Below are 18,753 nucleotides of genomic sequence, written 5' to 3'. Positions count from 1 at the left end.
AAAAAAACTACAATAAATTAAATTTTCTCTTTATTATAAACCATTACAAGTACTCAAAAATTTCGGTTAATATTTTTTTAAATATTTAAAAATAAATTATAATTTTTATTTAAATAAAAAACTTGAAATAATATTTGAAAAAAAAAAAAAAACAACAACTTGAGTGATGTGTGTTAGTAAAACGGTACAGAATAAAATAATATTTGCCCAATGATAAGTACCAAACGCATAAACCACAAAAAAAAAAAAAAAAGATAAATAAATGTGACATGTGTCTTGAATATACGCTAATGGATTACAACTTACGTTAACTGTACAAGCAAAATATAATTTCTATATATGTGCTTGACCATCGGATATCATATTCCAAGGTCCAGGATTTTTTTTTCACCTTGTTTTGATGATGTTTATCCACTGATTATATTATACTTTTTTATCCGCAAATATTGTTTAACTTTTCTGTAGATTTTCAAGTAATTAATTAGCATAGAAATAAAATTTTGATGATTAATTATAAATTAGCAAAAGAGTAATTTTTATAATTAAAAATTATATTTTATCATTATTTTTTTTTATACTAAATATTTGAAAGTCACGTGCGGAAGAAAATTATATGTGTTTTGTTATTTTTGCGGTAGCGAATATAAGTGAACATGACCCAAAGACACAAGATGATGATGATGATAATGATGACGATGGTCAGTAGCGGGAGGAGAGACGAGGATCAAGTAGCCATATCTCCATAAAGGAGAAAGAAAAAGGTACAAAAGCAGAGGGAGGAGTTTCTTTTACATCTTGCAACTTTGTTTTTGTTGTTTTGTGATTCAACAGGTGAACAGTGTTTTCTTATCCTTCAACCCTTTTAGATCATTCATTCATATTAATTCCAGTATATTGTATTTTTTTTTATAAATAAAATTCGTAAGTTATGAATCAAGCTGTGAAATTATCTAGTGGCACAAAAATTATTGGTGATTATTTAAAAAATCTAATGATATCACAAACATTTGCTGATGTTGCATTGTGTTGTATGAATGGTCAACGTTTTTTTGCTCATCGATTGGTACTATCAGCAGCGAGTCCTTATCTTCAGGTGATGTGAAAAAATAATTTTTAAATAGAAATTTCTACATAGAACAAGTTGAATTTTGTTTTCATTTTTTTTTCTATTTTTTTTTTTTTTTTGTCTTATGTGGGTTTTTATAATCATGATGGTATTAATGTTGCTGCATGATAAATGATACATGTATTTACAAAATAATTTAAATCATTGGAGTAATTATTTTTTTTTAAAAAAGACTATCAAGTATAATATAATATTAATGGTTTTAAGCATGTAAATTTTATCGTTGTTCATTAGAAGTTATTGCTAATTAGTTCTATATACATATAATAAAAATATCAATTTAAATTTTATCATTTTATTTTATTATTATTTCGAATTTATATATGTTTTGATGTTGTAAATTCAGGTTTATATTCGAATTAAAGTTTACAATGTCCGATAAAATTATTCATTGCCTAGCTGATTTGTTTTTTTTTTTTTTTTTTCTTGGATTTATTATAGTTGTGAGTGGGTATAATTGGACTAGTTGGATTAACAGGTGTGCAAGTGGCTCAGGGAATTATTTGAGTATCAGGTGTCAAAATGTTTTTCATGGTCTTGGATTTTTATTATGACTTGCCAATCATACCATGAGTTTTACTAATTAAATGAGCTTGTTTTTTTTTAAATGATTTATCAGCAGTCGTTTAAATAATTTGTATGGGATCCAATGGAGTCTTGTGATTTTATAAAATTTATAAACCAACGAATAAAAAAATGATGGAAATTATTTAAATTTTGTTTTAAAAATTAGATAGAAAATTGTTTCGATTGAGTATTAAATTTTTTAAAATATATTTCTTAATTTACTTGATATATAAAATTAAAAATAACAAAAAAATTAATTATTTTTAGAAATATTTCTTGCAAAAATTTTTCAGTAAATAAATTCTTTATAAATTTTTATTTTTTATTTTAAATTTTTAAATAATTATTCATAAAATTGATAGCATCTTTTTTAATCGAAAAAGAAATTTCACATAAAATTTTTAATTTATATATTCAACAAAAAAAAAAAAAAAAAAACTTTCTTGCAAAAATTTTCCAACAAATAAACTCTATAATTTTTCTACTAAAAATTTGACCCAAAAAATAACTAAAAATTTAAGAATCAAACAGTAAAAAAAAATATAAATAAAAAAAATTTTTTTTTAGCATAAAAACAATCATAATATAAATAAATTTATTGCATATATAAAATTCAATTCAAAAGTCGAAATAAACATATGTTTACATAAACGAATATTATAATGCAAATTGAGGATTGTTTCGTCTTGAATGGCTCTATTCAAAGCACCCATAAAAACCATCAACATTCTCATTTTATTTATTGCATTTCATTTGAAATAAAAAAACAATAATAAATAAGAAAAACCAACTGAATATTAAATTTAAAAAATTAATTTACAGGAAGTACTTTTGTCACATGATAAATTAATTGGAAATTACGATTTCATAACAATAATTCTACCTGAAATTGAAGCACATGATTTATCAGCCCTCCTTGGTTTCGTTTACACCGGAAGTACATCAATACCACCAGAAAGATTTCAAAGTTTTTTACAAACAGCAAATGTTCTTAAAATTCAAATACCTCCATTGCCAATTATCCTAGACATTTCATCTTCATCATTGTCAATAAATAATCCAAAAGATTGCAACAACAATTGCCTTGAAAATAAAAATAATCACTTGATCTATTCAAGTCCAATTCAAGACTATCCAGTTGATGATTTTTGTTTAAATTTAAAAAAAACATCAGTCATTTCACCGACAGTTAATTCAATACCAAAATGTCATGTGGCAAATCGTGTCTCTGCTTCACCGTGGTGTCAGCTAACCGAACCGCATCATTTTTCTCGACAACAAAGTAATGAACTTCATGACTACTCTTCAATTGCACCAGTAAGTTAATACTAAATTTAATTAATTTTTTATTTTTCTTTGATATTAAATGTCTGTTATTTTAAAAAAATAAAAAAATAATTATCAAGGGCTGTAGAGAATATTCCGTTAGCGTATACCTGATGAACAAGCATTGCTATATTTATCCTGAAAAGTATACATATGCTCACTGCCATTCACTAAATCCATTTTAAAAAATAAGCTTTATATTTATTTTTTATAATAAAACACATAATGACAGTACAAAAAAAATTGTACAGTAGTTTTTTAAATTTAAAATTTTTCTTGATTTTTTGTTATTCGATTTTTGTGTTGAGACAAATTGAAAAGCCAGGATTGGTGATTTAAGATCATCCCAAAATTGGCTAGAAAATTTAGCATAATAATTATAATTAAAATAGAAATTTATTATAATTAATTATTTGTCATTTATATGTTTTGGTTGAGTTAAAATTCATCGGTTTAAAAAACCACAAGATGAAAAATTTCATTAAAAATACATTAAAAACTTTATCGTGTTTTATCTTGTTGAAAATTTAAACAAAGAAAATAATAATAATAAAAAAAAAGGAGACATCTTGATGTTGTAAAATTATAAATTTTTTATGATATTTTTTTGTTGAAGATAAACATAACAGTCGGTCCCTTTACATCTACTTCAATCAGCCATTCACCGAGCAAGGTGGAGTTAGAAAGGTCTTTGAACGTTGGTAATTCTACAGCCTCTAGCAGAGCAATAATATCAACAGAAAAAGAATCGAAATCACATACAATTGAAAAAAAAATACATGATCAAAATGTTGACGGTAATGATGGATCAAATGATTCACCAAAAATATTAACAGCATTATTAAATCAATCAACAGTATCACACTCGGATTTATCAAATAAAAATCAATATAAAAATGAAAAAATAAATAAAATTATTTCACAACAAAATCATCAATATAATTGTCAAATTTGTAATAAAGAATTTCGTTCAAAATCATCATTAAAGGTATAAAAAATAGAGTTATAAAATCTAATGATAATTTGCAAAAATAAGTTGAATTTTTTTGTTGTTAATTTCAGATTCATGAACGTACTCATTCAGGAAAAAAGCCATTTCGTTGTTTAGACTGTAGAAAGGAATTTTCACAGCTTAGAAATTATAAATATCATCGTAGTCAACATGAGGGAACTGGTGAATATTCAGCAACTTGTCCAGAGTGTGGTAAATATTTTAATGACAAGGGTTATCTTGGTTCACACATGAAAATTCATAGAAATAGAAAAGAATATTCATGTGAAGAATGTGGAAAAAGTTTTAATCAACGTGTTGCTTATAATATGCATGTTAAAATACACAGTGATATTAAACCACATAGATGTGATGAATGTGGTAAATCATTTTCACGTAAGACATTACTTAAGCAACATTTTAGAACTCATTCTGGTGAACGACCTTATCAATGTCATATTTGTCATAAGGCATTTGCTGATCGATCAAACATGACATTACATACTAGATTACACTCGGGTGTAAAACCTTATCAGTGTGATATTTGTTCGAAATCATTTACTAAAAAACATCATTTAAAAACACATATTAATTATCATACTGGCACGAAACCTTATCAATGTACTAATTGTAAAATGACATTTTCACAGAGTAGTAATATGAGAACTCATTATAAAAAATGTGTTGTTAATAAACCTTCTGATAAAAGAGATAATGCCATTGATAAGGATCATGATAAAAATAATATTATTCTACGAGATGTTAATAGATTTATATTATAATTTTTTTATTTTTCAATAGAGAATTTATTTTTTTTTGATTAATTTATTTAAAATAAAATGATAATTAATTTTTATAATTATTTTTGTGCTTTTTTAATTAAAAAGTTAAAAGATTATTTATGTTATTTAAAAATAAATTTAAGTCGAAAATTTATTTGTTATTAATTTATTTTTTTTTTTGGAGAGAAGAAAGTCATGGAATTTTTTAATTCGAGTTGTTGAGATTATTTATTCTTGTGCTATTAATTTAAGGTATTTAAATTTCAACGTGTTGTAATTATTATTAATATTAGAATATATATTTATTATAAAAAAAAAAAAAAAAAAATTATTATGATAAAAGAAAAAACTAAATGTAAAACAAAAAAATAATAATTTAAAAATTATTTAACATATTTATTTTGTAAAAATTTATTGATAATAATTTTACTAGTTTTTTTTTACCAATGAAATCAATATACTAATAATTATTTAAATTTAATTATTATTATTTGTAAAATTTAACTTTAAAATAATAATAGGAAATTAATTTTTTATTTTTTTTATTATTTGATCTTTTCTAAAATATAATTTAATTGACTCATGTACATACATTTAAAAGTAGTGGCAATTACATCTTCTCTAGTAGGCTCACAGGCATCTTTAATTTTGTCTGTCATCAATTCATGAGTCAATTGATAAATTTCTTGTATTACATCACAAAGATACATGTGATATGCTGTTGGCTCGCATTGTTTATTATTATATGGCCACTTATACAAATTTGACTGCAAACAATCAATAAAGACTTTAACATCTCTATCTTTTGAGATTTCCAATAGTATATCACGCTTTTCTTTTAAATCAGAAAAAAAACCGTAGTATTTAGTTCTTGTTTCTATTAATTTTTTAGCTGTTATGTTGGGGATCTTTAACGTGTATTTTTGTGTTTTTTTATTATAATTATCGATTGTTAAAAGACCAGTTTGAAATAAAAATGATTTAAGTGATAGTTGATCGTATTTGTCATCATAATTGTATTGACTTAAATCTATATTATCAGCAATAAATGATGGGTCCTTCAAAGCGAGTAACATAAAATCTATATCCATAAAAGCTACATTTACAAAATGATTTGGATTCTTTGACTCCCAAGTACCTCCCAGAAAATTAGATTTAAGATAACGACCAATATACCATGGATTATAAATTGTTTCTTTACTCAACTTAGAAAACTTGTAGCCACCATATTGACGATTTAAATCTGCTAATAATTCATCTTTTGTTACATTATTTTTACGACACTTTTCATCTAATTTATCTTCAAAAACTGTAATCAATTCAGAGTGTGTATAGCCACATATGGCATTTACATTTTCATCAAGTGAAATGTTTACAAAATTGTCAACTGAATTATTAAAAATTTTTGTCATATATAACTTTGCAGCACCTGTTATCAATACCATTTGAATCTTACTTTTTAAATAACTTGTTATACAAAAATAAAATTCTTGCATAATTTTAGTTATTTCATTTTCATTGTTCCAACTAGAACTGTCATATAATGGTTCATCATATTCATCAATTAAAATGACGACTTTAGATTCATAACCATTTTTTAATTCAGCTACACCTTCCATCATACTTTTAAATACGGTTTGTATAGTCCAGGAACTACGATCAACTTTAATGTAATACTGTTCACAATTTCGTATCATTTGCCATATCAGACTATTTTCAACCTCTGCACTATCTCCCAAATTCGAAAGCATTGAAAAATCAAATTCAAAGACTGGATATTTTTTCCATTGGTATGTTGGTGATTTTCCAATAGCAGTATTTTTAAATAATTTTTTACTATCTTCGCCTTCACATATTTCAGCAGTCGTTTTTAACATTGTTGTTTTTCCAAAACATCTTGGTCGTGTTATCAAATAGCAACCTCCTCTTTCAATTAGATTTTGAAAATATTTTGTTTTATCCACATAGTATCCACTTTCAATCTTTTTTTTAATATTACCATTCAACATTGCATTAAACTAAAATATAAATTTAAAAATAAATTTAATAAATTGTCATTTAATATAAATCTCAAATTATTATCAACTTACATTTTTCTTGTAGATTGGATTAGTTTTAGATCCTTCGGCAATCTATTAATTTAACAAATAAAAAAAAAACAGATTAATTTTTTAATTATTTAATAAATTATATAAATTTTAATTAATAATCAATTTACAATGCTATAATGTAAAGTTTAAATTTTTTTATTTCCTTTAATAAAGTCAGAGTATCTAATAGTACTTAAAACAACAAATTGCTTGTTGCATAATTAAAAAAAAAAAAAAAAAACAATTGTATATTCAATTAAAAATATTAAATAGAATAAAGCTTATTGCATATATATAATTATAATTACATTAACAAAAATACTAAATCAATGAATTACCTCTCTTTCTTCTTTAAGTTTTTCTCCCGATTTTATAGTTAGCCTTTTTAATAAAATTTTATTCTCAATAGAAAATCGATTATTTCGACAAATATATTTATAATCCTCAGGATTTTCTTTCGTGTCTTTTTCTACGAGTTCAGCTATTAATTCTTTCCAATACAGTTTAGCTAAAGTTGAAACATCATCGATTCCATTTTCTTTCAGTATATGTTTAATGAATGGAGTTATAGGTTTGTTGTTATTTAATTTTTCAAGTTCTTGAATAAATTTTGATTCTGAAATTAATTTTTAAAAAATTAAACAATATTTCAATTCAACTATATATATTTGCAATTCTATCTATAGATATAATTGCTACCTTTTGATGATTTTGCTTCATCTTGATTAGCTGATGTAGATTTATCATATTTGGATAGATTTGCAGCATCTACATCTGTTGTTGTTGATGAAGGCTATTGACACAAAAATTAATTATTTTTTTTAGAAATGACTAATATTGTTGTATGAATGAAATATGGTATGAATTAAAAATATTCTCATGAAATTTATATCGTTGATGGAACTATCAAGTCACCATCATTCAAGTAAAAAAAAAAAAAGTAAATTTAAATATACTTATGAAAAATATTATATAATTATGAAAATAAATAAAATTAATTATTAAAAAAAAAAAAATAATAACTATTATTTGAAAAAAATAATAATTGAATATTTATTATTGATAAATTTTTAAATGTTTATAAACTTACTTGGCCAGCTTTAATCTTATCCATAATTTACTCTGTATCTATATATATAAACAAAAAAAAAATAAAATTAATTAATTATTACATGAAAATAGATGATAAAAAAACAAAAAGCTTGTTAAAGAATTAAGTAAAAAAAAAAAAAAAAAAAAGTATTTAGTACCTGTTAATTGTTGTTAACTTGTTGATTTAAAAACTTGTTTTTGTTTTGTCTGCACTTGAATTGACAACAGATTGTTCTTCTTTTACTCAATAAAATAAATTATTTTTTATTTTTTAGTCTATTTGATTATACCACTGATTTTATTAGTTAACTCTTTTGGAATAACAAACAATTTTAATAAATATCAATGAGTAAAATGATGTGTTTGTATCACAATTAATTATATTATTTATCACAAAAAAATCTTTTCACGACTTGCAAAAACTACACGTGCTATAATTTCACAACGTGTGATTTTTTTTATATATTTCAAGAAGACGAGAGAGCTGACCAGGAATCAGGATATTGATATAATATATATATATTATATATATTGTTGAAAAAAGAGATTACTTTCTTATCAACAATTAAAATTACTCAATTAAAAAGTTTGTTAACAACAATTAAAATAGATAAACTATACATCTAATTATTCCAACTACTTAAAAATTGAATTTCAATTAAGCAATTTTAATTAACTGTTGTTTTGATTTTAATTCGCGGATCGCTAATATTTTGCGATCATTTTTTGATGCAAAGCATAGCGGCTTTTGTCGCAAATGTGAATCATCCTTTCAATTCGATAGAAATTATTTACATGTATTACATATTTACATGCAATACATGTAAGTGTCACCCAGTGTGTGTGTCACCCTCCTGACCTCTATGTACAGTCTGTTGTCACTTCCTTCTCACGTACAATTAGTAATTAATATATTTTTTTTTTTATTATTACAACACCTCAATATGTAATCATAAAAAGCAAATAATAAAACAATAATAAAAAGCCAAATTAAATACAGTCAGCAGCTAAAAACTTTACATGTGATTTATCATCAAAGAAAAAAAAAAAAAAAAACAAATTTCGAAAAATTAAATCGAAATAATGGCGGACAATAAAAGATGATTATATATCTCTCACAAATGTCTTTGATATTTAACGACAATATCAAAAATATTATTAACATAAATAAAAGTCATTTTTCTATCAATTTTTATAATTAATTAACAACATGAATTAATTAGCAATGTCAAAGATTTCTTTAAATAAACAAGTGAATAAATTGTTAAACAATACCGGCTTAAATTATTTCTAAATAAAAAAATAATTTGCATTATGTTTATTTATGATTAATAAATAAAAAAAATATAAAAATAATAATTAAATAATTATTTTTTAATTAGGCTGAATTAATTTAATTAATAATGGGTAATAAAAATAGTTGTTGTGGTTATTCAAGTCCTCAAAGTAGTAGAAAAGAACTTGGTAATGATACTGGTGGTAAAAGTTTTGAGGAACATTTACCAGAAGGTGAATTTAGTGTTACAAATTTACAACATATTAGTGAACGTGAACCAGAAGATTGGGACTCTGATCCATCATTACATCCATGTGCTGGAACAATATTCATGGAAAGATCAAAACAAGCTATTGAAAGTGAGTAAAATAAATTAAATATTAATTAAATAGCTAATTAATTTAATGGGATAATTAAATTGATAATTAAATTTGAAATTATAGATGGTATGGTGAGAAAAAAAAGTCAACATCAAATTGCTGATACACGACAATTAAAAAAAAGCAGTAGTTGTAGTACAATATATCTTGATGACAGTACAGTATCACAGCCAAATTTAAAAAATACAGTAAAGTGTGTTGCACTTGGTATTTATTATCATATTAAAAATCGTACATCACAAAGACAAATTGATATATTTGATGAAAAAATTCATCCATTAACAAGAGATGGTATTGCTGATGATTATGATAAACATAATCCAGAACACAAACAGATATATAAATTTGTTAGAACTTTATTTAATGCTGCACAGTTAACAGCTGAATGTGCAATAATAACACTTGTTTATCTTGAAAGATTATTGACATATGCTGAAATTGATATAACACCTGGTAATTGGAAACGTATTGTACTTGGTGCTATTCTATTGGCATCAAAAGTTTGGGATGATCAGGCTGTATGGAATGTTGATTATTGTCAGATACTTAAAGACATTACTGTTGAAGATATGTAAGTATCACAATCATTTATTTATTTATTTGTTTTGTTGATCATTTTTTAAATTGTGTCTGCTCCTTCCAGAGCCAAAAAAAATACTAAAATAAATTAAAATAATAACAATACATGAAATTGTTTTAAATTTAAATCAACTTTTCATATCAATATTTAATTAATTATTAACTTTATAGATTTTATAATGATTAATTATATTTTCTAAATGCTCTATTCCAAAATTATAATTTAAATTAATTATTTTTCCTTAAAATAAAAATAAATCAATTAGTATTTTATTGATTTATAAATTTTAATTATTTGCAAGTTTTAATTAAATTATATTTGTCTTTTTTTTATGTAAAAAAAATAATTTACATAATGCAATTTTGATAATTTAATTTATTAAAAGTTTTTAAAATTTAGCTGTTGATTTTATAATTAAATATTTAATTTATTTATTGATAAATAGACTTTTTGATAAATTGAAAATATTTTTATTTATTTTATGTTATTGATTTTTTTATTTACAGGAATGAATTGGAAAGACAATTTTTAGAAATGTTGCAATTTAATATAAATGTACCATCAAGTGTTTATGCAAAATATTATTTCGATTTACGAACACTTGCTGAAGCAAATGAATTGACATTTCCAAGTGAACCATTGAGCAAAGAAAAAGCACAAAAATTAGAAGCAATGTCACGATTGTATGAGGATAAAGTTACAACTGAAGTACTACAAAATGGAATTAAAAAATGGTCGAGTTTGGATAATATTTGTGTTGGTGGTCCAAGACGTAGTATCGCTATTCTATCATAAATACCAAACACATCGACATTCCAATTTTTATTTTAAAAAAATTTATCAATTAATTGTTACTAATTCATACCGAAGGTATAATAATTTTTTTTTTTTTTATCTCTTAAAATTTTAACTGCGATATTAATTGTTTTTTACAACTGTCCAAATGAAGAAAAAAACGAAATTACGTGGCATTTGCAATTTTTTAAAAACTTGATTTCATTTACGATTTTTAAATTAATTAATTTACAAAGACTTGTAAAAAAAGAAAATAATAATATACGTAAATAAGTGATTTTTAATTTTTCTCAGTAATATCAACAATAATCATTTTAGTCAATTAAAAGTAAAAAAAAAATAAAGAAATCTTATTGTTAAATAAAATTTTAATCTGCTTTTTTGTAACTGCATGCTCATTATTAATAAATAAATAAATTTTTCATCAATTATAACGAGAGTAGTAAATACTCTGAAAGTATTTACGAAGATAAATAAATTGTCCATGATAAATTTGTATAAAAAAAAAAAAAAATATCCAGCGACAAAAAAAATAATGGGTCACAAAATAAATAAAAAATATTCAACTTTTTATATTTTTGTAAGGCACAATATTATAACTGTAGGAAATAAATTAATTTCTATTAATACATTTTTTTTTTTTAAATCATCAAACGTAATTAACAATAATTGAAATTTTATTTATCACATTTTTTATTATTATTAACAAATAAACAAAAATAAAAAACATTTTAATTCAACATTTTTTTTTTTTTTTAAATAATTATTTGTATTTTTATTGTCTAATTTTTTGTACAGGCAAAATTATTATTAAATTATTTTTTTTCTTTCTAGTTTATTTGTAAAATTTAAAAAACAAAAAACTAGAATTGAGAATTTAAAAAAAAAAATGAATGCAATAACAAAGAAATTAAAATTAGAAAAAAAAAATTGTAACTATTGACATAAGAATTTTTTGTTTATAACTATTAATGGTTTTAATAAAATAATTTGTACTTAATTACAATTTAAGACGTTTTATATCATCAGAGCGTAAATCAACTCTTAATGATAATATTTTTTTAACTTCAGCTGGTGTTAAACGCCATGATATTGAATCAGCACCACAATAGTCAATTAATTCCTCTATTTTTTCAACACTCAGTGTATTTGCTATTTGCATTAATCTTGTAAATTTATCACGTATCGACCAGGATGTTGATGATGCTAAATAACTAGCAAGTGATCGTATTTCTTTATCAAGAATCAGTCCACCAGGCTAAAAAACAAAAAATTGTATAAATATATTAACAAAGTATTTACAAGCATTTATCTCTTTTTTTTATATAAAAAAAATTATAATGACTCATGAGTTTAACTCAATAATTTTAAAATAATTTCATTGAAAAAAATACGTATAAATTTGATTAAAATTTTTTTTTTAAATAATAAATAAATGTATCAATAAACAAATGCAGCAATAAATAAAAAACAATTTAAAAAAGAAATTTCGATTGGTTTTTTTGAAAAATTATTTGATGCAACATATTGATGATTAAAAAAATATTATTACCCTATTGAAAGTTGATTTAAAAATAACTTTTTCAAGTCTAGATGTAACTTCAGTAGTAAGCATTGCAATAAATGCATCATAATTTGTTGTAGTTAAGCTATTTTTAAATGTTTCCAATAAACCATCAAGATTTTGTACAAGTGTTTGAATAAATGGTTCATCAGTTTCATATCTAAGTAAATCATCTTCATTGACTTGATGATTAACTGATAAAAATGAATCAAGCCAAGGTGTAACTCTTGGCTTAACAGCACTAGCTCTCAGCTGTTCCATTCCAAAATCAATAATTGATCTCAATGTACTTGTAACATTTTTCATTCCAGCAAGACAACTGTCAACTTTATCATGATCTTTTTTAGGCATATTTAAAAATGCTGAATTAATTTCAGCATCAAGACTTTTACTTAATGTTTCAACATACTCAATACTAACATCAGCATTATTTAAATAAGCCAAAAACATTAATCTAGCATAATCTGTATCAGATGCTTGTAATCTACCTTGTTGTATACTTGTTTGAAATGCATTATATGCTTGTGCAAGATCTAAATAACCAGCTGGATAACCCTGACGAAGTCTTGTCTTAAGACGTGTTGAAAATTCACCCTCGAGTATACCACATGCTAAATTAACAACAGCACAAACACCATCAATACTCCAACTTGTTATTGAACGACGTACACATTTTTTAACAATATAAAATACATCATCAACCATACTTGATGTTTGTTGATCATGCTCAAGTGTATCCATACCCAGTGCTTTGATAACACTCTCTTCCAAAAAATATCTTTCAAGTGCCAAGTATGCACCAAGTATTTCTTGCATCACATGTGATAGCTCAGAATTTTTAATCATCTCATCAAATTCAATTAATTTCATTGATCTTTGTTCTTCATCAGCAATTGCTATTTCAAGATCATTCGTAATACGACGACGAAGAAAACGTATGTAAAGTTCTGCTCGTGAATGCATCAGTGTTAATTCACCAAGAAGAAGATCAAGTGTCTTTGGATCAACCTTTTCAACACCCTGTTTTCTTCCATAATCATTTATATTTTGTATTCTTTTTGATATAGAACGTGCCAATACAAATTCTTGATATATTTTTTTAACTTGTTTATCACATTCATTTTGTAGAATATCAACTGTTTTTATAATTCTTCCTGGACCATAATAAGTCTCAATAATTGGCTGATGAACTTCAATTATTCGGGCAATTTTTTCAAAGAGAAGAGTCATTGTATCAGCAAAAATAACTGGTGCTCTTTCATCTTTTCCCTTGACATCTAGAGCTGATAATAAATTTTTCTTTGCAGAATCTTGTAGCTTGACACAAAGATAGTTACTAAATTTTACAAGACCATCATCATGCATTCCTAGGAGAGGAAATATCTTGAAGAAGCGTTCAACTGATGCAAGATCTTCTTGTTTAACTGCATCATCAAATTTATGAGTAACTACTTTTCTAAGTTGATCAGCAGCTTGTCGAAGTGTTGCCAATGAACCAGCAATGCTTACACGATCTTCAGATACATCATCAGCTGTTCTTTCTAATAGCTTTTGATCCATCAATAAATAACGACGTACATGACCAGCTCCTTGCTCGTAATCTTCATTGTGAAGTGCTGTTGCTACACCTTCACTGCATAATTGTAAATCTAGTATATCATTAACACGACTTTGACATTCACAAACTCTACTTCTTGCATGATCAAGTTGTCTTACTTTAGCACTAACTGTTTCAGCTAATTTATTTGTTTTTTCAATTGTATCTAAAAATTTTTCTCCTTCAATTCTAATGACACCAACGTTTGGCAATACTTTACTTATACTTTTTAATTTTGTTTCAATGTGACAATGTCTCTGAAGCATTTGCTCCAAGTCCTTGTTGACACGTTGCTCAGCTTCATCCAATTTTTTACATATCTCAGCGAGATTATTCTCACTTATTGTCATGTTGTTTATGTTAATTATATCCTTTGTTATCATTTTGTTGCTTTGTTTGATTGACATATGAATTTTTCAAAATACTGCGATACCAAAATTAATTGATTTTAATAAAATCTGGAATGTCAATTTGTTGATATCTAACTTGTAGTTTAATACAATAATAAAAACAAAAGTTTCATTAGTTTTTTTTACGTTTAATTAATTTTTAAGAGTTTAACAATAAGTGTCAAACAGTATTTACAAACCTGGTTAAAAACATGTCAAAAAAATAATAACATTTACAAAAAATAAACAATCTGTTTTTTTGACAGATCAGTGTTATGACATTTACACAGAGTGTGTGTGTGTTGGGGGCATGTGGCATGTAGATAAGAAACTCGAACGTATTTCCATAGAGTAACAAAATTTAAGCCTTCATTTTTGGAATTAATTATTATTTATTAATTAAAATAATTTTATATTGTTGTAGTCTGAATATTGGAATAATAATTCCTTAAAATTTACTTTTGAAAGTTTTTTTTTTACAGAAAATACTATGTAGATTTTATAGTAACATTTGAGCAATTTCTAGCTTAAAAAGTTGTAAATTGGCCAGAAAAATTATTAAAAACAAAAGCAACAAACACATATGCAAACACTATAAATATATGTTTTTTTATTTATTTTTTTAATCTCGTTGATTTCGTTCATGGAACGTGCTGGTACCAATAAAAACAGAGACGAAAAAGAATCATCAAAATAACATCATTCATTTAAAAAAAAAAAAAAAAAAACCACAAACACCTCTAAATTATTTAGAAATAATTTCATTTACAATTCAAATAAATTAAACAATCAAAAAATCAAAACTGATCTATCATTATCAATTAAAACAATTAAAAAAATAAAACATTTTAATTAAAAAAAAAAAAAAGTGAGAGAGAGAGGGCGTTTGTGAAAGTGTGTGAGTACGTGTGTCATGTGTCGGCCATGTTGTCAATGATGAAGAAGAGGATGCACTGATTCACCAAAAAAAAAAAAAAAAAAAAAAAAAAAAAAACTGTAAATTACATTTTTTCTGTCGTACAAAAAATAATAACAATTAATAAACAATAAAGTGTATGTGATTGTGCATTAATAATAAAAAACAAACAGCAAAATAATTCAACTGTTTATAAATAATAATTTAACAAAAAAAAAAAAAGGTAAATAAATAAATAAAAAAAAGATAATAATAATAAAAATAATCACGGAGCACGCGTAGCAAGTTGTTTGATCGTACTCTCGAAACCAACGTCAAAGCGTCTTGGTAAAAAATAATTTTACAATAATAACATATATATTTATATATTAATCAATATTAACAAGTTATTGTGGTAATTATTATAAATAATATTGTGCAAACTAACAATCGATTGTTAAAAAAAAACCTATTGATACGATATTTATCAAAAATTTTTAATCGAAATTATTTCCTGTGAGTTTATCGTTTAAAAAATTATTTTTTTTTTATAATTAATTTTACTATTTAATATCGCTTGATATTTAAAAAAAGAAAATAAGCTGATACTATTTTTAAGATGCATAATTGACCTTTATTCTTATCTCTTTGTTTTTTTTTTTTTATTTAAATTATTTTTTTTTCTTTTTTTTTTTTGTTCGACAAAATGAAAGAAAAAATACAATTATACGTCAATGAGTGACAAAGACACTTGTATTTTTTTTTATTCACAGCAAGTGTCTGTCACGCAAACATTGTGAGTCATTTATTATAAATTATTATTTCTCCAGATAAATTATGTCGCAGTTTTATTAAAAATTGGAAAAAAATTAACGACAAAAATGACCCACTAAATTTTTTTCGATGACAAATCAGGATTTTTTTTTTTTTTTCGAATGATAAGAAAAGATATCTCTATCTTGAAAAAATAAAAATAAAGCTTATCAATTAAGTTTTTTGGGAAAAAAATTAGATATTTTTATTAAAAAAAAAAAAAAAAAAAAAGTTTTTGACAAGTTGGGGCGGCGGCGGCGGCGCGACAATCGGATGACGACGTCGGCGGCGTCGTCGAAGATCAGCTTGCAACAATAATAATTAGACCCATTGATGATCTTGATAAACAAAAAAAGAATAATAATAAATAAACACCCACATCATTATTTTCAATACCACTACTACTATCTTGTACATTTAATAATTTTTTTAGCAAATAGTTTTGACCTCGTAATATATATTTTTGTGATATTTCAATTAACAAGTAATGTACAAGTGAATATTGACAATAAAAAAAGCAGCAATAAATTTGTGATGAATATATAATTAATAATTAAATAATGTTAATGATTGAATGTTTTAGGTTGACATGGCAAACCGGGGAACGGTTGCCCAGAGGCCAAATGGCACTCAAGGTAAAATATGTCAATTTAAATTGGTATTACTTGGTGAATCAGCTGTTGGAAAATCGAGCTTGGTATTGAGGTTTGTTAAAGGACAATTTCATGAGTATCAAGAAAGTACAATAGGTGGTAAGTAATACAAATTGATAAATTAATTAATACTAATACTAATACTAATAATTTTGTAAGTTAATGTTAATTTATTTTGTTTTACAGCTGCATTTTTAACACAAACAGTATGTCTAGAAGATACAACTGTTAAATTTGAAATATGGGATACTGCTGGACAAGAACGTTATCATAGTTTAGCACCAATGTATTATCGTGGTGCACAAGCAGCAATTGTTGTTTATGATATACAAAATCAAGATACATTTGTTAGAGCAACAACATGGGTCAAAGAATTACAACGACAAGCAAGTCCAAGTATTGTTATTGCACTTGCTGGTAATAAAGCTGATTTGGCTAATAAACGTGTTGTTGATTTCGAAGAAGCTCAAGCATATGCTGATGAAAATGGTTTATTATTTATGGAAACATCAGCTAAAACAGCCATGAATGTTAATGATATATTTCTAGCAATTGGTAAGTCATCATCATCATCATTTATTTATAATTTTATATTAATTTATTGAATTTTTTTAAATAGCTAAAAAACTCCCAAAGAATGATCAAACGGGTAATGCAAGTACAAGTGGACAGGGTCGTCGACTTGCTGAAGCTGAAGGTCAAAAAGCTACGGGGCGTTCTTGCTCAAGTTGTCCGTGATTCGTCAAATTTGTAAGATGATTAATTTTATTTTTACAATTATTATTATCAAGCTAATTAACTTGTCTTTTTTTTAAATACAAATATACTGATAGAATTTAATAGAGAGCCTTTTTTTTTTGTTGATAAAAATTCGAAATTTATTTATTTTTACAGATTTATTGAACTCATCGTATTTGTCTTGACAAGTACTGGTTAATAACGGATCCCCATTTGCATAAATCATCAACGTGAATAATAATTAACTAAATCAATTTAAAAAAAAATACAAAATATATAAATTTTTCATCATTAAAAAAAAAGTGACATGGGGATTTCCAAATATAAATAATTTACAATACGCGGGTTAATCGTGACACACGACTAAAAAATAAAAAAAATTAGTTAAATAAAAAAAAAAAGAAAAAAAAAAGATTAAAAAAATTTATAATGACACCAAGACTCTTGAAAAAAAATTTTTAAATAATTATTTAACAACAAAAGTGTGTGTGATAAACGGGATAAGAATTTTTAAATAATAAAACAGTATAAAATAATGCATTTGACGATTTATTTTAAAAAAAACAAATCGAATCTTATTGGTTAAAAAATATATTTGGGAATGAAAAAAGAAAAAAAAAAAAGAAATTGTTATTTATAATAAATTGTAATAACAAAAATAATAATAATATCAAAGATTTAATAAAAGGCGATGAGTCCCGTTTTTTATTCTAGTAGTAATGGCCGGTGTTCGTTATTATAAATATATAAATATATAAATAAAATACATTATATATTAAAAATTATAAAATTCGAAAAAAACAAATAAAAAACAAAAAAAAAAAAAATATGTAAGAGCTAATAATTAATGATAAAAGAGATGATGAATGATAAATACTAAAAAAAAAAATTTTACGTGTATGGTATATTAGCTGAAATAATAATAAATAAATTTTTTTGGCACGCAAATTAATAAATAATTAAAAAAATAATATTGTAAAATAGCAGGGGGCTATTCTGCTTTTAATTATACCTTTTATTATTTCAAATATATTTTTTTTTTCTTTTTTTTTTCTTACTGTCAGATTGTATCGTGTAATAACATTTATTATTATTATTA

At 24.2% G+C, this 18,753-nt stretch overlaps 4 protein-coding genes across 9 annotated transcripts; 3 read left to right on the top strand and 1 right to left on the bottom strand.

Annotated features, from left to right (window-relative positions):
* The first annotated feature begins 653 nt into the window (after window positions 1-653).
* On the top strand, window positions 654-4,792 carry LOC122856562 (zinc finger protein 2-like). Its single transcript, XM_044158243.1, has 5 exons — window positions 654-1,093; window positions 2,516-3,010; window positions 3,636-3,899; window positions 3,942-4,007; window positions 4,082-4,792. Exons 1-5 carry the CDS (start codon window positions 929-931, stop codon window positions 4,790-4,792), a joined length of 1,701 nt encoding a protein of 566 aa, XP_044014178.1. The 5' UTR covers window positions 654-928.
* Window positions 4,793-8,806: 4,014 nt separating this feature from the next.
* On the top strand, window positions 8,807-12,011 carry LOC122858447 (cyclin-Y-like protein 1). Its single transcript, XM_044161348.1, has 3 exons — window positions 8,807-9,609; window positions 9,694-10,201; window positions 10,717-12,011. The coding sequence occupies exons 1-3, from the start codon at window positions 9,378-9,380 to the stop codon at window positions 11,003-11,005; spliced, it is 1,029 nt and encodes a 342-aa protein (XP_044017283.1). The 5' UTR covers window positions 8,807-9,377; the 3' UTR covers window positions 11,006-12,011.
* LOC122858445 (conserved oligomeric Golgi complex subunit 4) lies at window positions 11,748-15,550 on the bottom strand. 3 transcript variants are annotated; one of them, XM_044161343.1, is made up of 3 exons: window positions 14,756-15,550; window positions 12,558-14,647; window positions 11,748-12,263 (listed from the first exon to the last, which is right to left on the bottom strand). In XM_044161343.1, the coding sequence occupies exons 2-3, from the start codon at window positions 14,571-14,573 to the stop codon at window positions 12,006-12,008; spliced, it is 2,274 nt and encodes a 757-aa protein (XP_044017278.1). In that variant the 5' UTR covers window positions 14,574-14,647; window positions 14,756-15,550; the 3' UTR covers window positions 11,748-12,005. The 3 variants fall into 3 exon arrangements, with proteins under 3 accessions (XP_044017278.1, XP_044017280.1, XP_044017281.1); XM_044161345.1 differs by having other exon boundaries at window positions 12,006-12,263; window positions 12,558-14,651; window positions 14,756-14,867; XM_044161346.1 differs by having other exon boundaries at window positions 12,006-12,263; window positions 12,558-14,624; window positions 14,756-14,867.
* Window positions 15,110-18,090, top strand: LOC122858450 (ras-related protein Rab-5B-like). Of its 4 annotated transcripts, none has more exons than XM_044161353.1 (5): window positions 15,110-15,694; window positions 16,847-17,015; window positions 17,103-17,471; window positions 17,536-17,666; window positions 17,811-18,090. In XM_044161353.1, exons 2-4 carry the CDS (start codon window positions 16,853-16,855, stop codon window positions 17,652-17,654), a joined length of 651 nt encoding a protein of 216 aa, XP_044017288.1. In that variant the 5' UTR covers window positions 15,110-15,694; window positions 16,847-16,852; the 3' UTR covers window positions 17,655-17,666; window positions 17,811-18,090. The 4 variants fall into 4 exon arrangements, with proteins under 4 accessions (XP_044017288.1, XP_044017287.1, XP_044017290.1 ...); XM_044161352.1 differs by having other exon boundaries at window positions 15,692-15,798; XM_044161355.1 differs by lacking the exon at window positions 15,110-15,694 and adding an exon at window positions 15,781-15,966.
* Window positions 18,091-18,753: the final 663 nt, after the last annotated feature.

This window comes from Aphidius gifuensis, linkage group LG5, assembly GCF_014905175.1.
Source record: "Aphidius gifuensis isolate YNYX2018 linkage group LG5, ASM1490517v1, whole genome shotgun sequence".
Lineage (NCBI taxonomy): Eukaryota > Metazoa > Arthropoda > Insecta > Hymenoptera > Braconidae > Aphidius > Aphidius gifuensis.
Note: the sequence above shows the minus strand (reverse complement) of the source record. Positions and strands in the feature narration are given on the sequence as shown.

Bases quoted from the DNA above. Each gene is read 5' to 3' on its own strand.
- LOC122856562 (XM_044158243.1), top strand. From the start codon at position 929: ATGAATCAAGCTGTGAAATTATCTAGTGGCACAAAAATTATTGGTGAT. The intron at 3,011-3,635 runs GTAAGTTAATAC...TTTTTGTTGAAG, and splicing joins ACTACTCTTCAATTGCACCA to ATAAACATAACAGTCGGTCC. The intron at 4,008-4,081 runs GTATAAAAAATA...TGTTAATTTCAG, and splicing joins GTTCAAAATCATCATTAAAG to ATTCATGAACGTACTCATTC.
- LOC122858447 (XM_044161348.1), top strand. From the start codon at position 9,378: ATGGGTAATAAAAATAGTTGTTGTGGTTATTCAAGTCCTCAAAGTAGT. The intron at 9,610-9,693 runs GTGAGTAAAATA...TTGAAATTATAG, and splicing joins ATCAAAACAAGCTATTGAAA to ATGGTATGGTGAGAAAAAAA. The intron at 10,202-10,716 runs GTAAGTATCACA...TTTTATTTACAG, and splicing joins GACATTACTGTTGAAGATAT to GAATGAATTGGAAAGACAAT.
- LOC122858445 (XM_044161343.1), bottom strand. From the start codon at position 14,573: ATGTCAATCAAACAAAGCAACAAAATGATAACAAAGGATATAATTAAC. The intron at 12,264-12,557 runs GTAATAATATTT...TTTGTTTTTTAG, and splicing joins TTAAATCAACTTTCAATAGG to CCTGGTGGACTGATTCTTGA.
- LOC122858450 (XM_044161353.1), top strand. From the start codon at position 16,853: ATGGCAAACCGGGGAACGGTTGCCCAGAGGCCAAATGGCACTCAAGGT. The intron at 17,016-17,102 runs GTAAGTAATACA...TTTGTTTTACAG, and splicing joins TCAAGAAAGTACAATAGGTG to CTGCATTTTTAACACAAACA. The intron at 17,472-17,535 runs GTAAGTCATCAT...TTTTTTAAATAG, and splicing joins TGATATATTTCTAGCAATTG to CTAAAAAACTCCCAAAGAAT.